Source organism: Argiope bruennichi, chromosome 6, assembly GCF_947563725.1.
Source record: "Argiope bruennichi chromosome 6, qqArgBrue1.1, whole genome shotgun sequence".
Lineage (NCBI taxonomy): Eukaryota > Metazoa > Arthropoda > Arachnida > Araneae > Araneidae > Argiope > Argiope bruennichi.
The window spans coordinates 86,302,956-86,322,408 of record NC_079156.1 but is presented as its reverse complement, the minus strand read 5'-3'; the positions used below and the strand labels follow the sequence as shown (position 1 = coordinate 86,322,408).

The following is a 19,453-nucleotide window of genomic DNA, read 5'->3' as shown; positions in this document are numbered from 1 at the left end:
TGGAAAATGAAATTATCTAAAATTAACCACACGCGCAGACGATATTTACAAAAGTAAAAATATTCAAACCTGAAAAGGAAAATATATGAGTTATTCCATCAATAAATGCCATAAGTTTGTTTATATCTTTATTATTTTATGAGTTATTAAACATCAAAATGGGTCCGGGACTTTATAAACACCCTGTATTTTTTTGAGAAGCTGGGGAATTTGTAGCACATTTTAAGGAAATTTGATTAAAACGGTCGATATTCTAAATCAAATTGTAATGCCACGGTCGTAATTTTCACTGCAGAAGTTATAGGTTAGGATAATGTGTGAAATAACTCAAAATCCAAGAAAAAGTATGAATGTAAGTAAATTGGGCTTGGAGAGGATGTAAATATGCATTTTCCAATTAATTTACAACTAAGTTTTGATATAAACGAATATAAATAAAAAAGTATTTCACCAATTGAAAATATTTTGTCTCACTTCATTCCCTGTTTTATTTGAAATATAAGGTTTTAAATTATTACAATTAAAAAAAGTTCGAAAAAATTGCAGTTTATTGATATTTTGAGATATTTGAACAATATATTAATGCTAGTTAAACAATAGATTAATATAGTGTCAGAATTATTATCAATGATAAAATACGTTATTTTTTATATGTTATTTTATGGCATATTCTATACATATCTCATTTGTTTTTTAGTTTTAATTTTGAATTCTTAGAAAGAGAATTGCGCGAACTTTCCTTGTTTTGAGTCCTCAAATTGGCATGCCATTAATGCTTTAAAGAGTTGACTGATACCTCAGTTGTAATTCGTAGAATCTGACTACGGTTCCAAAAACAAGGTCAGATTTAAAATAGCCATTATGTAACTTCAGAATTGGACGTTATCTAATTAAATATTACTTTTTGTTTCAATGCATTTTTCTACTATCATATATAAAATTAAATTGTGGAGTGACTCACAAGTACAGGATAGGGCTTGACATCATAAATGTCATGATGTTCAAAAAAAGATTGATAAAAACCATCATTCAAAAAATATTCCCGCTGGATCCCGCTTTCACCTGAAAATATATTACGTAAGAAGTTTATAACACATAAATCATACATACTCACATATTTGAACAGAGAGAAATGTGAAGGAAAGCAACTAGAATTTACTGCCTGCTGGTAGTAAAACAACCATGCTTTGTGATTTATAATGTCATAATAACTCGAATAGTGAATCTTGGCAGTTATTGATTGCATGTCATAAACTGTGACCGCAATAAAAAATAATAATTTGCTAAGGAATAAAGCATTTCCAGTCTCATGTATAATGACTGCATAAGCTGAACTTCTTCATATCAATAACCACACATTAATTTGATTAATACTGTAAAGTAAATCAAACTCATTTTTTATGTGTGGTTTTAAATACTTTTATTTAACTTAATAAGTTTTATGTTTGTTAAGAAGGAATTTTGTTTTGGAATTTTCAGTCACTTCTGATAATCTGAAATTTTGAAGATGTATGGGATTTCAATAATAATATTTTATTGTTTTAAAGACTTAATCATCAATTAATCAATAAAAAAAATCAAATGTGGATTCGATACAAATAATGTCAGCTGGTAGTAAATTTAAGGAGAAAAAATACAGCTTCTAATTCCCATAGTATTTATAATCATAAACATTAAATTAAAAATTAAGGTGTAGAAAATAAATAAGATATAAAAATGTCTTCTTTTTTAGGACATTAACAAAAGTGTGCTTCTAGAAGCGATTTCATTAAACATATTCATCTTCAGTACATTTTACAATTGCATAAATCTCTAAATAGATCAATAACAATATTTTAATGTTAATCATTTAAATTCGTTTTAAATCTACCATCTGACATTTGATTCGGCCATTGTTTCGCATTATTACATAATAAAATCTCTAATTTCAGGGAGTGTTTTCCCCTCTATTATCTCGTATATTTCCAAAATAGAGCATATTCTTTTTGGTTTTCTTTATCAGAATCTGCATCACTTGAATGTATCGCGGGGGTTTAGAGGGGAAGGTGACAAATCCTCGATAATAAAGTTTACAAATGGGAGTCAGTTCCTTTCTTTATCGAGTTCCTCTGTAGTGATGTTATGCATCGATTTTTGTATTTCGTAGAGTTGAAGAAAATCAGGTATTAATTTTAAGCATCTTTCTTTTGAACGATTGGGTACAAATTTCAATATTTACAGTTTTGGTCACAAGGTAGCATATCGGGTTTCATTGATCGGAATAAATTCATTGATCATTTTTTTCGTTCATATATATGTGAATATGCGGATAGACAAATGATCACGCCTTAAATTATTTGGTCTAAAATATATCATGCATTTACAGTTCTGATGATAAAACCCATTCTGATTTCACCCTCTATCTTTTTGCTTTTTCAAGTAGTCACAGGCCGATAAATATACTTCCATCAACAAAATTTGAACAGAAATTTACGAATTAGGTGTTAGGAGTACCTATCAAATTTCATCCGTCTAGCTCGTTTCATCCTTCCGCTAAAAATTCGTTTAGTCATGAAAAATTATGTAGAATATATTTTTTATTCTTTATTGATGAAAAACAAACAAAAAAAAGCAGCCTTGGGTTTCGAAGATTATTTTGGGTTATCACCTAAAATTCAGCTCATCCCTTTCTTTAATGGGTCGTAAAAGTAAACCTGACCAATTTTGCATTTCTTTGAAATTTTTTTAAATTTAAAATATCTGTTTGCAAATTAAAGAAATTGTAAATGTACCGGAACTTGGGACGCTTTTCTTTCCAATGATTGAGGTAACCAAAGACGCTGCAGAAGCTACGCAATAACATCCAGGTTCAGCAATAAACTCGACATCTCCGCCGGGGAAATTCTTCTCCAAAGATGAATTTATTTCTTGAGATAGCTACAAAGCAATGGGAAATAATAATAACTTTCAAAATAATAAAAAGGAAAACATTTTGAAATGGTTATTTTTTAAATGTTATTTTAGCTTCAAAATGTTCTTAAAAATAAATTAAGAATAAAAATTTTATTTATCTTATTGATTTAATTATTATTATTTTATTTTATTATTAATTAAATTTAATTATAAAAGAATAAAAATTATATTTTTTATTTATATTTAATCGAAATTCTTTTATAAAATTTTCTTCTGTGTTTTAATATCAAGATTTTATTTACAAAGCCCGAGGAAGAATTATTGTGCATATGTATAAGCAACCAGATCTTTTTAATTAACATCGATAAAAGCTTACTGAAGCAACGATTTATCTCCATTTTCTTTGGATTTATTAGATTGGTTCCTTCAAATATTATAATTTTATTATATAAAATCTGGGTCAATTCATAACAAGAAATGCGTATTTTAAGTTGGCAATTGGAGCGAACTAGATAGCTTGCAGAAAGAATGAGAGCATTGTTCTCGGTCCAATCAACAAATGTTTGCATTCTCATAGTTGCATTTAGAATAAATATGGTACATCTATATATGAAATAATAATCTGTGATTTATTCTATAACAAGCCAAGTATTTGGTAATAAGCAATAAAAATAGATCATACTACTGAATTTGGCCAATTTTTGTTATTGTAGAAAATAAATTTTATCAATTCATGTCTTACAGATTGGAATGTTTAGATAAAAATAGATATCGTATGTGCTGGGATGAATTTCCTGGCAACATTTAGTGATTTTATTTTCGTTCAAAACTAGAACTAAGATTTCACAATTTTAATTAAAAAAATTATTATATGGGGACTTCAGGCACACAATGAGTTTCAAAACAAAAGATAGAAGTTTTCTGCTGAATTAAATGAATAAATTATATTTTAAATTATTGATTCATTTTATTTCATCCTTCCATTTAGAAAAAAGCTAAAATGAAAAGAAATCGGGCATCATTACTGAAGACTGATAAAGTTTTATCTTAGGTAATTTTTAGGCTGTTAAAATGTTTTTAAAGATTATTGATACTCATTTTATAGTATTTACAGTTTGAATTACATTTGAATGTTGATACCATTAAACAAATTAATTAATGTTTGATTACTTCATAGAAAAAATCTTCCCTCTCTTCCGATCCGAAAAATCCTGCTCCGATATCCATGATAGTAAACTTGTAACCCAATTGTTGGGCTGCATCGAACACTAAACGGGCATTGTCGATTGTCGACGTATACACCTTGGGATCGTCGCATAAACCTCCGACGTGGAAGCTATGGCAGAACAGAAAAATGAAAGAATCAATCTATTAATTTTAAAAAAAGTTATTCAAAGCAAATTATATTGCAATTAAACAAGTCTTTCACTTGGAAGAAAACTGTAATTATACAAGACTTTGTTTTCTTCTTTTTTTTTACTTGAACAATTTCAGATCAAGTATTTTTCTTTGAGACATGATGTCACGATTTCAATTAAAATATTTAACGTTGTAAGAGAACAGAAGGTGTATTCTTGCAATACAGAATTTGTATTCTTGCAAAGACAGTGATTTGCTTCGACTTAAGCAAACGAACTGCAAAAGTCTCTCTTGTTTCAGTTCAGTTTTTTCTTATTAAGGAAAATAATTTTCCAAGTGAACGATATTACGAATGAAGCGGATTATTAGTGTTGAGTTTCTTCAGCAAGATCCATACAAGCTAGTTTTGATCTTAAATGAATTTGATATTAACAATTTGACTTAACTGACAACCATTTAAAAGCAATTCACTTTTTAGAAGACTGAGAATCAAATCATTCTCTTCGTTTACCGTTTATGGACATTTTAAGAATATTTAAAAAGAATTTTAATGAAATCAATGGGGTTATTTCAAGTAAATTCATAGTCACATGGCAAAAGCCTTTTCTAAATATATAATTGCATCATTTAATATGCACATGTTTGTTTTTAATCTATAACGCTAAATTTATATATTTTACGAAATTCTTTAGAGGAAATATATTCTAGAATTTGGCATTTGGCCGTCAGAACGATAAAGGAAAAAAAACTAATCATTTTTCAAATCTCTTTTAACAGTTTTGAAGTATTAAAAATATGGACTGTGAGACTCCAATGAACTTTCTTTTACAACAAACTATTCTTTTAGGATTAATACTATAATAGGAACTATAATTCTGACATGCATATTTATTAACTAAGATCCAACAAATAAAAAGTAATTTAAGTAAAATAAGCTAACTTTATTTCCAAATATAAGACGCATTAATATAGTTTAAACATTAATTTAATTTATATATTTGAATTATGAGTTAATCTTTCATATGGTTACAAATGGCAGTTATAAGATACGCAAAAGATTCAATGTTTCACGTGACACGAAATTATCACGTGGATTAATTTCAGGAACAGCATAAAGCTAACTAATCAATAAAATGCATTCTACGCACACATACTTGTAACTTTTCATGTATATCCCTAAATGTCTTTAATTGTAAAGGAAAGAAGAGATGTGAGAGATCTATTAAGCTATAGAAACCATTATTTTTTGTTCGAGTTTTTTGATAATAGAGTGATTCCAGTTCATAAGCAGAAATTTAATTAGATTTGTATAGGGAAAGGAGATTAGTCTGTAAGCTTTGTATAATATTAATACACTAAGCACATACATTATTCTTTGAATTAAATTAATAGCATTGTGAAGGTTTATTAAACATAAAATGAAGCATTTTTATAATTTATAACAACAAGGAGAATTTAAAAGAGCCCCATTGTTTTTTACGCCATAGTTTATGAAGCTCACAATCTAAATTTTTCACTGCTGTGACGAAAATAAATTTTGCAATGATTCTTGTACTAGTTTTTAAAGTTCCTTTTCATATTTAAATTTTCTTTATTAGCAGTGTATAAATTCCATTAATTATTTCAATGATATTGTAAAGTATTAGCTTTTTGTAAAAAACACATATTGTTAATTTATTTCATCGGCTGTCAGTCAGTTTGCCAAGGTCCCTCACTGGATAAGTTTTTTAAAACAAGAAACTAACAAAAACTTCCGTACCTTACACCAACCACATTCAAGTTGAGAGCCTTTGCTTGCAGTAATAAGTCTTCTGCCTCGGACACATCACAGCCAAACTTCTTGCTCAAATTGTAGACATTTTGGGGACTTTTTGACTTAATTCTTATAACCAACCTTCAATAATAAATAAATAAATAAAATTTTATTTCTCTGAATTATTTCAGATATAGTATATAAAGCTGCATTTAACCTTCGATTCAAATGGCATTCAAATTGGAAAGTTTCATTTTCAAACTTTCAACAGCAGGAAACATTTCATTAAAAAAAAGAATGAATTTCTTTTCAAAATGATTAGACAAATATAAAAATAAGGCAATTCCTGTCATATCTTAAGAAATTTATTTAGTAAGAAACTATCTGTGAAAAAATTAATAGCCTAATGTCGGCATACCAAAAAGAGAAATAAAATCTTCATTATTCTATTCCAGGCATAACAGCAGAATTTATCTCAGGGACTACTTAACTAATTGATTACAACACACACACACACACACACACACACACACACACACACACACACACACACACACACACACACACACACACACACACACACACACACACACACACACACAATGGGTATTCAACCTCTGAGCAAAAAAAGAATATTGAAAAGTGATATAAACAAGTGACTGTCAGAAAGTGTACTTCAGGCAAAATCACAGTATACTCAAATGGTAAGCTATTAGGTGCTGTTGAATGACCTGTCACTGCAAAGGCGTGTATTAACGTCAGAATCAAAATAATCATTAATGGTCCACAAATGAGCACCTCCTTTCGTTTAAGGCCGAGATAGGTAGCCTGGTTGGTAGAGCGTTGGATTCGCGTCCCTTAGGTTGCGAGTTCAAACCCCGCCGACCGAAGATTCTCCGCGTGCTTCTGTGCTCCGCGTATAAATCTGTCGTGGTCACAAAGTCCTCCATGTCGAGAGTAATACCACTGGGCGTACTGGATCAGGGGTGATCGTTCTCTGATTCAGATCTAAATTATGATCTGTGGCTGAGTGAATGAAGTCCGCCCCGTAAAAAGGGTTGTGACGTGTGTGTAACTAAGTCGTTCTCTTAGCCTTAGATGGTGCTACTATAAAAAAACAAAAGACGCTCCCCCGAGGCTTAAAAAAATCGATGTCTTCGTAACAGCGGGCTTGTCCATGGCAAGTGCCATAAGAAACAACAACACCTCATTTAGGAGATATGATATGGCCAACCCGACCATACCGTAACTATTGTATCATTCAAAAAGGCAACATTTAATTTACTTATCTCTTGAATTTTCATATCCTTAATCATTGTAACACCGTAGAACTATATAAAAATATGAAAATGTTTTTAAAAATTTTTTTTGTTTTAAATTTTTCTGAATAAAACTATATCCCTCCTTTATTAATGGATATTTGTAAAAATATTCTCTTTTGCTTATAAAAATTATAAATGTTGACTTTTTAATAAATTTATTAAAATCATTGTATATCTATTTTCAAAGAGAAATATGGACTTGAATCGCACTATTTCAATATTTGAAGCACATTTGGAAAACCAATGAGCTGTGGAAATAGCGACTTTATTACCTTTCCTTTTTACTTTTTACCTTTTTTTTACATTTTATCTTTTTTTTACCTTTCACCTTTTGTTTATTCTGTGCAATTTTATCAAGGCCTTTCAGAATTAAGTTATATAATATTTTGAATTCAATGCAGTGTGCAACGAATATATCTTATGAAATGTAACACAATATTAAAAAACACATCACCGTTTAATGAGATGACAGCGTCGTATCATTTTTTTTCTATCAGTATCAAAAGTATATATATTGTGTTTATCTGCACTATATTTTATAACCATAAATGAAAAAGTTAAAATTTTTTTATTGCACCTGTAGTAAGAGACTGATAACTAAATACTGATAAAAATTTTATAACAATTTTAAAATGTGTCATATTCTGCTCAATAACATTTTGATAAATTGTGAAATGAATCAAAACATAATTTTTTTAGAAATTAATATATTTTCTTCATATATTAATATATTTTCTTTCATAGCTGTCCATTTGAATGAAAATAAATTTACTAAGAATTTGATATAAAAGGTTTTTGATATTTTAATTTTTTTTAAAATTAAATTCCCCTCTAAAATTTAAAGAGCAACTTTTTCTTATCTTTTGATGATTCTGATCTAAAAAACAAAGTGAAATATAACAATAACTAAAAATGGTTTATATGAAAAAGTTTGTAAATTACTAGTGATAAATACTTCAGAAGAATAGTATGGCTAGAAAATTGTAAAAGATTTGAAGGTTATAAGCCAAGATGATAAAGTAGCTAATGATATTTAGAAATTATTAATGAGAAGAATAAATTAAAGTGAATCACTTACTTGTAAAAAGATTATAAATAATTAGGCAATTTTAAATTAAAAATAAGCAGTACTTAAAACAGTAGAAATGAAGTAAACATCACAGAAATATACTGCAGTCTAGACGATTAGAAATAGAGTTACTATTCTATATTCTTTAGCTAACAAATTAATGTTTTCTATTAAGAAGTGATTTATTTGCAATATTATGATTTAAACATGTCTTAAAAAGATATATTTCGAAATTTACCTGGCTGTAGGATAATCGTTACTAATTTTATGAAGTTCTTCTTTAGAATCGAAAGTCATTAAATCGACGCCGACAGACGAGGCATACTTAAGGGCTCTGTGGCTTTTAACGGTGTGAGCAAAAATGACCTTTTTTGGATCTCCTCCAGCTTTTAACACCCACCGTATTTCTCCCTAGAAAAGATCACAAAATTTTCTATACCATTTTCTAAAAATTCGAGAGATTTACTTATTTCGATTAAACTATGTAAAATATAAGGGCACTCAGTTAAAAACATGACTGAAGTTCTAATAGCATCAGTTTTTTGCAACTGGCAGTTTATGTACAGAGAAGCCTTATATCGAGCTGTATGAGATGTATATGCGAATTTTAAACTATGTAGCTACTCAAGGCCGTTTAGCTGAGGAAGCTCAAAGACAGATCAAGTAAATAGATATTTTTGCTTGATTGCTATTTAATGAATTCGCAAAGGATACAAATTCTGCGAATTATAAAATATTAAGAAAATGTTAATACTTGGTCAAGTGTAATTGGTCTTATTTCAGTATATTCACCTAGCAGTTACAATATTTATAAACACCGAGCTTCAGTTTAAATAAAATTGCCTTTAAACTTAGATCCCACGAAATCATAAATCTCTACTATATAAAAGTGAATTTTTGTTTGTTCATGTTTCATGCGATGCCATACCGTCTATTCGATTGCAGTAAAACTTTGCCAACTAATTGCTTGCACTTGCGTGAAGATTATAGGCATAATACAATTATTATATCTAAAGTCAAAAAATAGAATAAATAATATTTATACTTCTCCTTTATATATCATTTAATTTCAATGAATGCATTCGTTGTCGACAAGAAAATAAATGTCCTTCTTTCTATCATTCCTAATTAAACAAGATAGCTATTTCAAATTTACGATATTTCCAAAATTATTTCTTCTTCGACAGCAACGTGTCGAGTACCAGTTAGTTATAAATACGAACATTTACATCTTCACACGACGGCCTTCTGGCGTAGGGGTAGTGCGTCTTTCCTGTGATCTGGGCGCCCTGGGTTCGAGTCCCGGTTCGGGCATGCTTGTTCTTCATCTGCTCTATGTGTGAATGTGCCCCCCCCATGTAAAAAGGGGTTGTGCAAGCGAATGTGATGCGTGAGTAGTTAAGACGTACTCTTGGCCCTAGTTGGCGCTGCTAAAACAAGAGTCGTTCCCTTGGCTGAAAACTCGCTGATTTTATCAGCGAGCTTGTCTATGGCAAGTGCCATTATAAACAATACCGGCATTTTTGTGAAGCTATTAAAATTAAAAATTGATCTATAATAAAACAATAACATTTTGATAAAATTAAAAATGTATCGAAATGTGAAAACGAATCGACTACTTTAAAAAGCAAGGGGTTCCAAGTTCTAAGGTCGCATGCATGTGCACAGTATAAAATTGCAAAATGCCCAGATTTTCCACAACCATGATTTTCTCCAAATACACTTAGTTCGTACAAGTCCAATTTAATACCGAGAAAGTGTTAGAAGAATTGACATCTACATATGAATGAAGAATATGTACGAGACTTGGTATATGCCACTAAAGTGCGGTTTTCTGATTATACTGTGATTTTTATCATGGACGCAGCTGGATATTATGGACAGGTTTAGCAAACTTAGACCAAAAATCTTTGCGTCATCAGCAAACCGCACTTAGTAAACAATCAGTCCCCCGTACACTTTTTTTATTGCAAATATCGATTTTTTTAAAATATTCTGTTTGGAGAATGTGTGGCAGGACATTCACAGAACGAAACTACCATTAAATATTTAGTACTAGCTTGCCCTTGATACATACATTATGTCCAATGAACCCCGAATACGGAGCCATTAAGGTTCCCTGTTGGTTGGCTGAATGTATGAACAACAATTTCCTTTATATATCGGCATTCCTTATTATAAACATTCATTTTTTATTTGCATATTGCCATAGTTAAGAATTAAGATAATAAAATAAGAGGAGTGCTAGTGTAAAGCGAAGTAATTAATAATTTATCATAGAATTGGAAATACCACTCACCTGACTACTAGTCCAGGTAAATATTTTTCTAGGTTTTAGTTATGTTTGATAATAATTTTAAAGAATAACATTGTAAAAATACCCGAATTAATATAAATAATAATGGAAAATATTGTATAAATGAACGAAAAAAAAATTATACCTCAGTGGAGCAATCAAAACCATATCCTAACAGTGCGAAGAGCCTTACTAAGACGGGATCTGCATTCGCTTTCACGGCTTAATAAAATAGAAAATAGCCAGTTAAAAATTTTTTTCCGATTACAAAATATAAATGCAAAGGAAAAACATATTGAAAAGAATGCTTGAAAATTCCTATTTACCATAATAAGGAAATACATTTGGAAATCTTTCATACCAGAGTTGAGTTTTATAGAGAATATCGGCTAAGTCGAAAACATAAAACGGTTGATCTTGTCCCTGAAATATAGATCATTTAAATATGCAAATTTTAAATTGCATATTTTTTTCTTTTAAGTTATATGTCATTAGTAAGTGTTATAAACTATAAGTATACAAATATTTTTTCGTACAATACAACAAAAGCAAATAAATAGACATAAAAGGGTAAAATTGTATCTGAAATATTGCAGTAAAGTAATGTCTATGCTTGATTCATCTATTTTCATATTATTTTCAAAAATTTATTCTTAACTAACGGTAAGTCCTAAAACAAACGCATTATTATCGTCATAAACGGAAGCACGTATATATCCAATAACAAAATTTGTGAAAAGTACTGCTATGAAATACAAGATGACCAAGAAATAACAGGAGATGTTCGAAGCCCTGTAGCGTTTTATGTACTGGACGAAATATAACAAAATTTTGCCACCATACATATTGAAGTATGCGGTTTCGATTTGTGAAGGGGGGAAAATAGTACCAAAAAGCCAATAGGGGGAATTATGACGCTGCAATCGGAAAGTTCATCATGTCATTTTCGTATAAGGTTGTTTTGTGACACGATATCGAGGGTAAAAGAAAAATTTATAGGAATTCAAGTCATTTTGAAAAATTTCGCTCGTCAATAGCGCTGTCACACTACAGCGCGATTGGAAGTGGATTGGAAAGTTTTCGAAGGTGGCTCGCAGCATATCAGCATTTATTCGTTTGTGCACATGAGAGTGAGCTTTATCGCTTCATAATATCCACCACGGTCATTCGTCATCAACTTCCAATCGGGCCAAAAATCTCAGAGCAAACTCAAACTGGGTATTTCTGTCCCCTGGAATTTTTGAATGGGTGTTATCTTATACGGATAAAATTTCAGGATCTTACGCAGTATCTTCTGCACTGTCGAGAACGGATAGCCATTTGTCATGATATTGAACATGCACTGCTGGTAGCCTGTTTATTAGCTATCGAATAATCCATAACGGAGGTGCAACTTCTTCAACTTGTTCCTGCTTGGTAACTTTATGCCCTCAGCCTGGTTGCACACCAAGAATTCCTGTTTCTTCAAATCTTTCAACCATTCTTCGTAAGTTTGTTATGGTCATCGGTCCTCTACTTAACTGTTTTAACCGCGGTATTCACGAAGAGCAGCACTGGCATTTTCAACCTGCTGATAAAACGGCTTGACTAATAAGGCGCGTTCACATAGTGACAACGCCATCGATGGGCGAATTTTTGCACAATGACTTGAATTGCGATAACCTTTCCTTTTATCCTCGATATCGTGTCACAAAATATCCGTATATGAAAATAACACGATGAAGTTTTCGATCGCAGCGCCAGAATTTTCCCTATTGGTGATTTTTAGTACTAATTTTTTTTCCTTAACAAATCGAAGCCGCATACTTTAATATGTATGGTAGTCAAATTTTGTTATATTTCGTCCAGTATATAACACGCTACAGGGCTCCAAACACCTCCTGTTATTTCTTAATTACCCTGTTTATTAATTTTTTTATTATTAGAGATAAAGAAAAAAATTATGAGGAATTAAAATTTTGTTCAGGAAAAAGTTTATTTCTTCAATTTGAATGTGATAACATGTTGCATGAAAAAGTTTTTTTTCATGAAAATTATTACAAAAATTTTTTTACAGAAAAGATTAAAACTATGATTGAGTTTTTAAAATTAAATCACTAATTAGATTTTTCAAAAATTTTTTCTAATGAGCACCTATTACCCCAAAATTAATTATTTGTTAAATTTAGTAACTTTAGGTACAATGATTTATCCCGTAGAGTATTTTAAAAAATTATTTGCATCAAGATAAATTTGCATGTGGTATGCCAGCAGTAAATATTATCATACCAAAGGAACGAAAAGTATTATTGTAAAAAGTACATAAAAATATTTTGAACACTTGATTAAATATGGAGAAAAAAATTGCACAAAAATAATTTAGCCATCAATAGTATCGCTTAGCAATTGAATTCTTGAATGCGGCACGAAAATAATTTTTAAGTGATTATAGCTTTGAATTTAGTTAGAATTATCTTGGCAACTTGTTAGTTTTTAATTAATAATCTAATAAAAATCTTGACAAGCATTTTATCTCAATGACCAATCAATAACCAAGAAGCAACTATCCATTCAATTTGGAAGCTCTGGATATGTCCTGTAGAGTATCAAGTAAGTTTCATGATATTTCGCAGAGTGGGTATACATTTCCTGCTTATAACTATTTTGGTGCAAAGATTTATCAGCAGAATTTAATTGATTTCCCCCCTTTTTGATTATTAATTTTTAAATCAAATCAAATAGAATAATCGCTTTAAAAGGTATAGAAACTCAGGCAGATAAAAAAGTGGACATATTCAAAACAACGATGAGTTTATATAAGATAACCACGAAATAGTTTTCTCAATTTGAAGGTATCTGCAGCTAATACCAACAAACGGAATGATACCAAAAATATATATGTAAATTGTGAAATACGTAAGAAAATAAATTCAACAAAAGAAAAAAAAACTGAATTGAATGTTGCCGATTTTATAATATCTTATACACTGAGGAGGCCAGAGCAATGAAAATACTGTACGTGAATCAGGGGAAACTAATTTTTATTAGTAAAAAGTTAATTTCTGAGTTTCTGTTATTTTTATGCTTGTCTTATTAACTCTTTATAGACCGAATTTTTTTCTCAAATATAAAAAAAAAAAATTATTTAATAGAAAAATCAATGTTTTTAAACTTATTTATACCGATTAAAAAATTTAAATAATGTTGACAATTATTTTCTATCTACAGACAATTTGCAAGACTTTTATTCTAATATTTCTGGCGGATCAGCTGTCATCAATATTGTGATTAATTGTCTTCAATATGTTATATAATAAGATGTATATGTTTTCTTTTGAAAAACGAATTAAAATTCTTTTATAAAATGTTGATATTTTAATATTTGACTTAAAAATTGCTTGATCCTATAAGGAGTATTTGTATTCCATATTTGCATGTTCAATTTTGTTATCACTAGAGCATTAAAGAAAATTTTCATAATCCATTTTCTGCGAGTGCAGTATGACATTTCTTTTCGTCAACCCCAAAGTCCCTATTATCGGTGATTCTTATTTCTTTTTTGTAGGGTTTGTTGCTCCTTAGTTAAATGAAATTTGGTTTCATTTCTACAAATGGTTTAGGTGCAGATGCTTCCAAACAGGAGAAATATTATAGCCACTCTGCTCTATCAAAAGAGACATTTGTAAATAAGACGAAGAAAGAAATATAAAGTACGCGATGTTATATATTGAGTTTATTGTTGTGTACTCCATTTAATGGGGCTACAATTCATACCTAGATCTGATAAATATGTTTATATTTCGGCATGTGCAACAGCTAGAAAAATAAAGGCATTTTTATTCGGTTATAGAAAATTACTTTTGAAAAACAAAAGCATTAGAAACAGAAGATCTTCATGTACTGATAAATTTTGAAGCTTAATTGCAGGAAAAAATTACTTTGAAATATATCTTCAATTATTTTTTTATTATCATAGAATGAGGCTTAAAAAGAGTATGGAATTATTGATTATAATTTTGATAAATTTTGTTTTAACTAGTATTTCGATCAAATTTTTAAAATAAAATCGGCATACAGGCTAATTACGAATAATTCTTTAATTTGTAAATAATGTTTAATGTAATATTTTGGATTGTATGTTTTTATTTTTGTAGGTAATTTTGTTGTTAAGAAGTTATTCCAAGAAAGAATTTTAAAAAAATCAAAGGAAATAATTGAAATAAGCAAGGAAAAAAAATTGACTTTATTCAAAAATTAAACATTTTTATTGAAATTTATCACATTATTATAAAACTCAAAATTTTTTATATTTTCCTCTTTTAGAAAAATAAACAAACTGAAATTTATAACGGTCTTCGAGTTTTGTAATTGAAAAGACAAGGGTTTCTTCTATCATTACACATAGAGTTCTTTTTGCTTGATATTAAAAAATAACTTAAATTTCTTTATAAAATGAATGTTGCGCATTTAAACATGAAACATCTACCAATCAAAAAATCAGTATCATATGTAATAAATAAAACAAATAGATAATAAAAAATAGATAAAAACAAATATGTGTACATAAAGCAATATTTTAATTAATATTTGACATTAATCCATTTTTGATAAAAACTTGTATGAAATTATAAGTTTCTCATTAACAAATGTCAAATTTAAGTATTCTGTGGTCCTAACCAGTGCACTATAAGTACTTTTTTCTTTAATTAACGTGCCTCACGAAACCTAACTAATGCATAATGAAACCTAAGTAACCTAAATGAAATAATTAGTTTCATTTTTCAATACATTTTTAATTTAATGGCATGTTAACGATTTGTATAAGCGTTTTTTTGTAGCAACGCATATTTTTATTTATTTACTTCTGGTAGGCTCAGGTGACCAGCTGATTTACTTGGAATATTGGTTATATTTGACTTCAGATAAACTGTTTAACTGTAACCATGTCCATGATCCCATCGAATTGTCTGACATTAAAGCCGTGTTATTTTAATTGTCTTAAATTGTTTTACTTACTCTGTTAACTGTCTATTACTTTATTTCCATAATATCATAGCCAATTAAATATGCTATCAGGTTCATATTGTTCATTATGTTATATTAAATATCCGGTTCATCCATTTTCTAAATTTCGTGGTATTGTAAATTCACTATATTATATGTCTTCCCAGATATTTTTATAAGCCTTCTTTCTTAGCTTTCAACAATTAAGGAAAATCATGGGGTAAACTATTTGATGAAACTATGAAAACAGTTTGAATTTCAGAGTAACAATTTAATCTATTATCAAAAATCAGGAAACAAATATTTTTAAAAAAAATTGCCAAAATTCAACAAAAATTCGCATAACTTTTAAGTTAGTAAGTATCATTAAAGAGACAACTCGTTATATTAAACGGAGTAAAACTTTTGTTCAGTGATATTTTTAGAAGTTATCTCTTATAAAAATATCAAAATTCAGTTTAATGTTTAATTAATTAAAATTTTAAAAGTATCGTTCCAAAGTGCACATCGCCCCCCCTCCACCAAGATATACATGCTCCAAATATGATAGTTGTAGATCAGACTGTCTGGCCTGTAGAGCGCCAAGAGGCACACACATGAATCCTAATAATTAGCATATGTGATCCATCATTGAGTGGCATCCACATTTGTGTTAAACATTTAAGCAGAAAGCTTGATGTTTGTAAATGATATTATAAACAAAGTACTGAGACAGATATGAACTTGATCAATTGCATGTCACCGAATGCTATTATCTTTATATTTTATAATTTACAAAAATTGTATAAAATGAATTCATATTCACCTAATTCATGTAATATTTTAAAATTTATTGCAGATTGATTAATTTTGTAAATAGATAGCTAGTATCTTTTTTTTTATCGATTTCCCCCCTCAATTTAGTGTTTCTAGACATTTATCAAAAATTTGGTATTGTTAAGATATGAAAAAAATTCGAAAAATACAAAAACAGATGAAATTGCTTTAACACAATAAGCGTTGAATGAAAATTTAGGGGAAAAAATCAAACGCATTATAATATAATAGAAAAGTTAATATATTTCATCCTAATATCAAAATGGGCAAAATTAACACTACTTGTCGTTGTATAATTTATGTGTTTATCTAATTTATGAATGAAATGAAATAATATAAAATTGATTCTAATTCATATAAAGATAAATAGTTAATGAAATAAAGAATTTATACTTCAGAACAAGTGCTTATTATTTAGTTAATGATATTTATTAAATGTTTTAAACTAGTAATTTTAAATATCACACATACAATGAACATCCCGCAATGAAAACTCATTTTTATCATATATTAAATGAAGCATGGGTCACATTATTTCCTTGTACCATAAATTTGTGTACTAATTGGTAATTATAGGAATATCATTAAATGAATTTTTAATTTACATATTGTAGAATACTTTGAATACAAATAAGATATTAATTGAAAATAATACATTGAATTCAGATTTCCATTAACATTTTTTCCCCCTGAAACAGCCATGCAAAGAATTTTGTTAAGGATCAAAATCACTGATGCCATCTATAGTGAATTATGAGCATTTTTTTAAAATAAAATAATGTTACGATATACTATTTTATATGAAAAATTTATCTGAGATAAATTTATAATCAATAAATTATGAAACATTTGTTAATATTTTTGAGCTGTTAAATTTTTTAACTATAATGATAAATCTCACAATGCATTTTCAATAGAAAAATGAACTTACCACTTCTTTGGCATTGCTTATAAGGTAATCGTAAAAGGTTTTATAATATTTTTTAGAGGATTTTGAAGATAGTAACCGATAGATATTTCCATTCTTTTCAAAACCATTTATTTCACTCATGACGTTACACATGCGCAATTCTGAAAAAAAAAAGAGATAATTATAATCTAGATAACTTTTGCAGAAATTATAAAAATTTAAAAGAAATTCAGGCAACGTTAGAAAGGCATATTTACATCACATCCAAAATGAAATACTGTCCAAGAATTTCATTAGAACCTGAAATGGCTTCAATTTTTATATTAATAGGTCGTTTATCTGTCTCAATTCTCAAATGGGTTATTACCCAATTACAATCAGATGTATCGCGGCGTTTATTACGAAAGTTATTTGAACAGAGAGCTGAGTATTACTGGAATACAGTTTATTCCGGAACTTTTAACGAGCACAAATTTTTTTTATTTTTATTCTATCAGCCAGAAAAATGACGGAATTTTACGACTTTTATTGTATACTTCATTTCTAAAACTTAAGCTTTCGACAAAAAGTGCTATTGCAGCAGAGATCATCGACTGCTGACTCACCTTTATAAAAAAAATTCCAATAGTTTATTTAACATGAAGATAAAGCATTTCTTTTATCTTTTATATTCAATGGGAGTATCTGTTGTTCGATGCACATAATTTACTTATGAAACTATTTTTTCTCGGTATTATACCACCTGAATCGGTGCTTATTTTTACTGTGCAAATAAAATAGGAATTATTTTCTTGAAGCTTTAAAATAAGTAGAAGAGAAAAATTTATAGAAATTAATTGCTAACTGAATGTATGAGTTAATTTTTCATGGATGTTAAAGAAGAAAATGAACGTGCATTTTTTTGTAATATTTAATTACTAGCCGCCTTTGGCGACCAGCCGGTTCGCCAATCTTAATGTTCGTTAAAATTTTAATAATTAAATATTTTATGCAATTTCTACTTTAATAGCATCTTCATCAAAATATTTTAAAACTTCAAATTTTGATTATCATATAATTCATTCATAATATTATAAAGGCCTTCAGTCATAACGTAATATGTATCTCTCTCATTTTCTGTTAGCACCCGTAGAATTTATGCTTTAAATTAAAGTGGAAAGAATTTATCTTCAATTAATATAATAATATTTTTTACTGAAACAAAGCATTTTTTTATAATCTGATTACTGAAAATAGAGTCACTCAGCGTTTAAACTTTATGGGCACTAAAGAATATCTTTTTTAATTTATGTAATATCTCAAGAGTTGGTCAACAAAATTTTCTTAGATTCATTATGAGCAGATCGATTCATTAACAATGTTTAAATTTAAATGCATCAAACACTAAGAAAATAAAACGAATCGTTTAAAATAAACGGTTGAAAACAGGTTTTAAAAAAACTACTTAAAAAACGATGTACTTAAAACTATAAGCATATACAAAAAATATATAACTAACATAAATACATTTTACTTACAAAAGCATGCAACTAAGCCAAAAATAATTTAAATCATCCATTGATAACGTTGTCATGGCAACAATCAGAACAGAATGCGCATGCGTGAATTTTCTTCGCCGGTTACGTAACGCAAATACGTGATTTTTTCTACGCCAGTTGGGGTAACGCTATGCGGATTAGAAATTTTTAATTTCCTTTATTCTGTTTTATTTTAATTCAAAAGTACTTCAGAATGAATCTGAAAGATTGATTCATTAACAATGTTTAATTTTAAATGCATCAAACATTAAGAAAATAAACAGAACCGATTGAAATAATCCGCCGAAAAATTTTAACCCTAGCCTCATTACTGTTGGGAGAAAAAAAAACTGAAGCCTTTCTCGTTTGGCGCTGGGGATAATGGAAGATTTTTTTGGCGGAAAAGTTGGCGGTGGGGAAAATGGAAGATTTTTTTGGCGTGAAAGTTAGTTTTTAATTAATAATTAAAATTCTAATTAAAAATTCGAAAAAAGAAACCCCAGGTGCACATTCCCAACCTCCAAGGTATACATGCA

General features: G+C 28.9%; 1 protein-coding gene across 2 annotated transcripts in view; it reads right to left on the bottom strand.

Annotated features, from left to right (window-relative positions):
• LOC129971485 (ornithine decarboxylase-like) overlaps positions 1-19,453 on the bottom strand; it is a 28,018-nt gene that overhangs the window by 4,653 nt on the left and 3,912 nt on the right. The window contains exons 1-9 of one of the 2 annotated variants that reach the window (XM_056085303.1): positions 17,658-17,749; positions 17,422-17,561; positions 11,018-11,114; positions 10,837-10,913; positions 8,634-8,806; positions 6,011-6,145; positions 4,063-4,228; positions 2,772-2,916; positions 962-1,062 (exon numbers count right to left, since the gene is read on the bottom strand). In XM_056085303.1, coding sequence (XP_055941278.1) covers positions 962-1,062; positions 2,772-2,916; positions 4,063-4,228; positions 6,011-6,145; positions 8,634-8,806; positions 10,837-10,913; positions 11,018-11,114; positions 17,422-17,553 — 1,026 coding nt within the window. In that variant the 5' untranslated portion in view covers positions 17,554-17,561; positions 17,658-17,749. Of the gene's footprint in view, positions 1-961; positions 1,063-2,771; positions 2,917-4,062; positions 4,229-6,010; positions 6,146-8,633; positions 8,807-10,836; positions 10,914-11,017; positions 11,115-17,421; positions 17,562-17,657; positions 17,750-19,453 lie in introns of those variants that run through there. The other variant, XM_056085302.1, reaches the window with a different exon arrangement.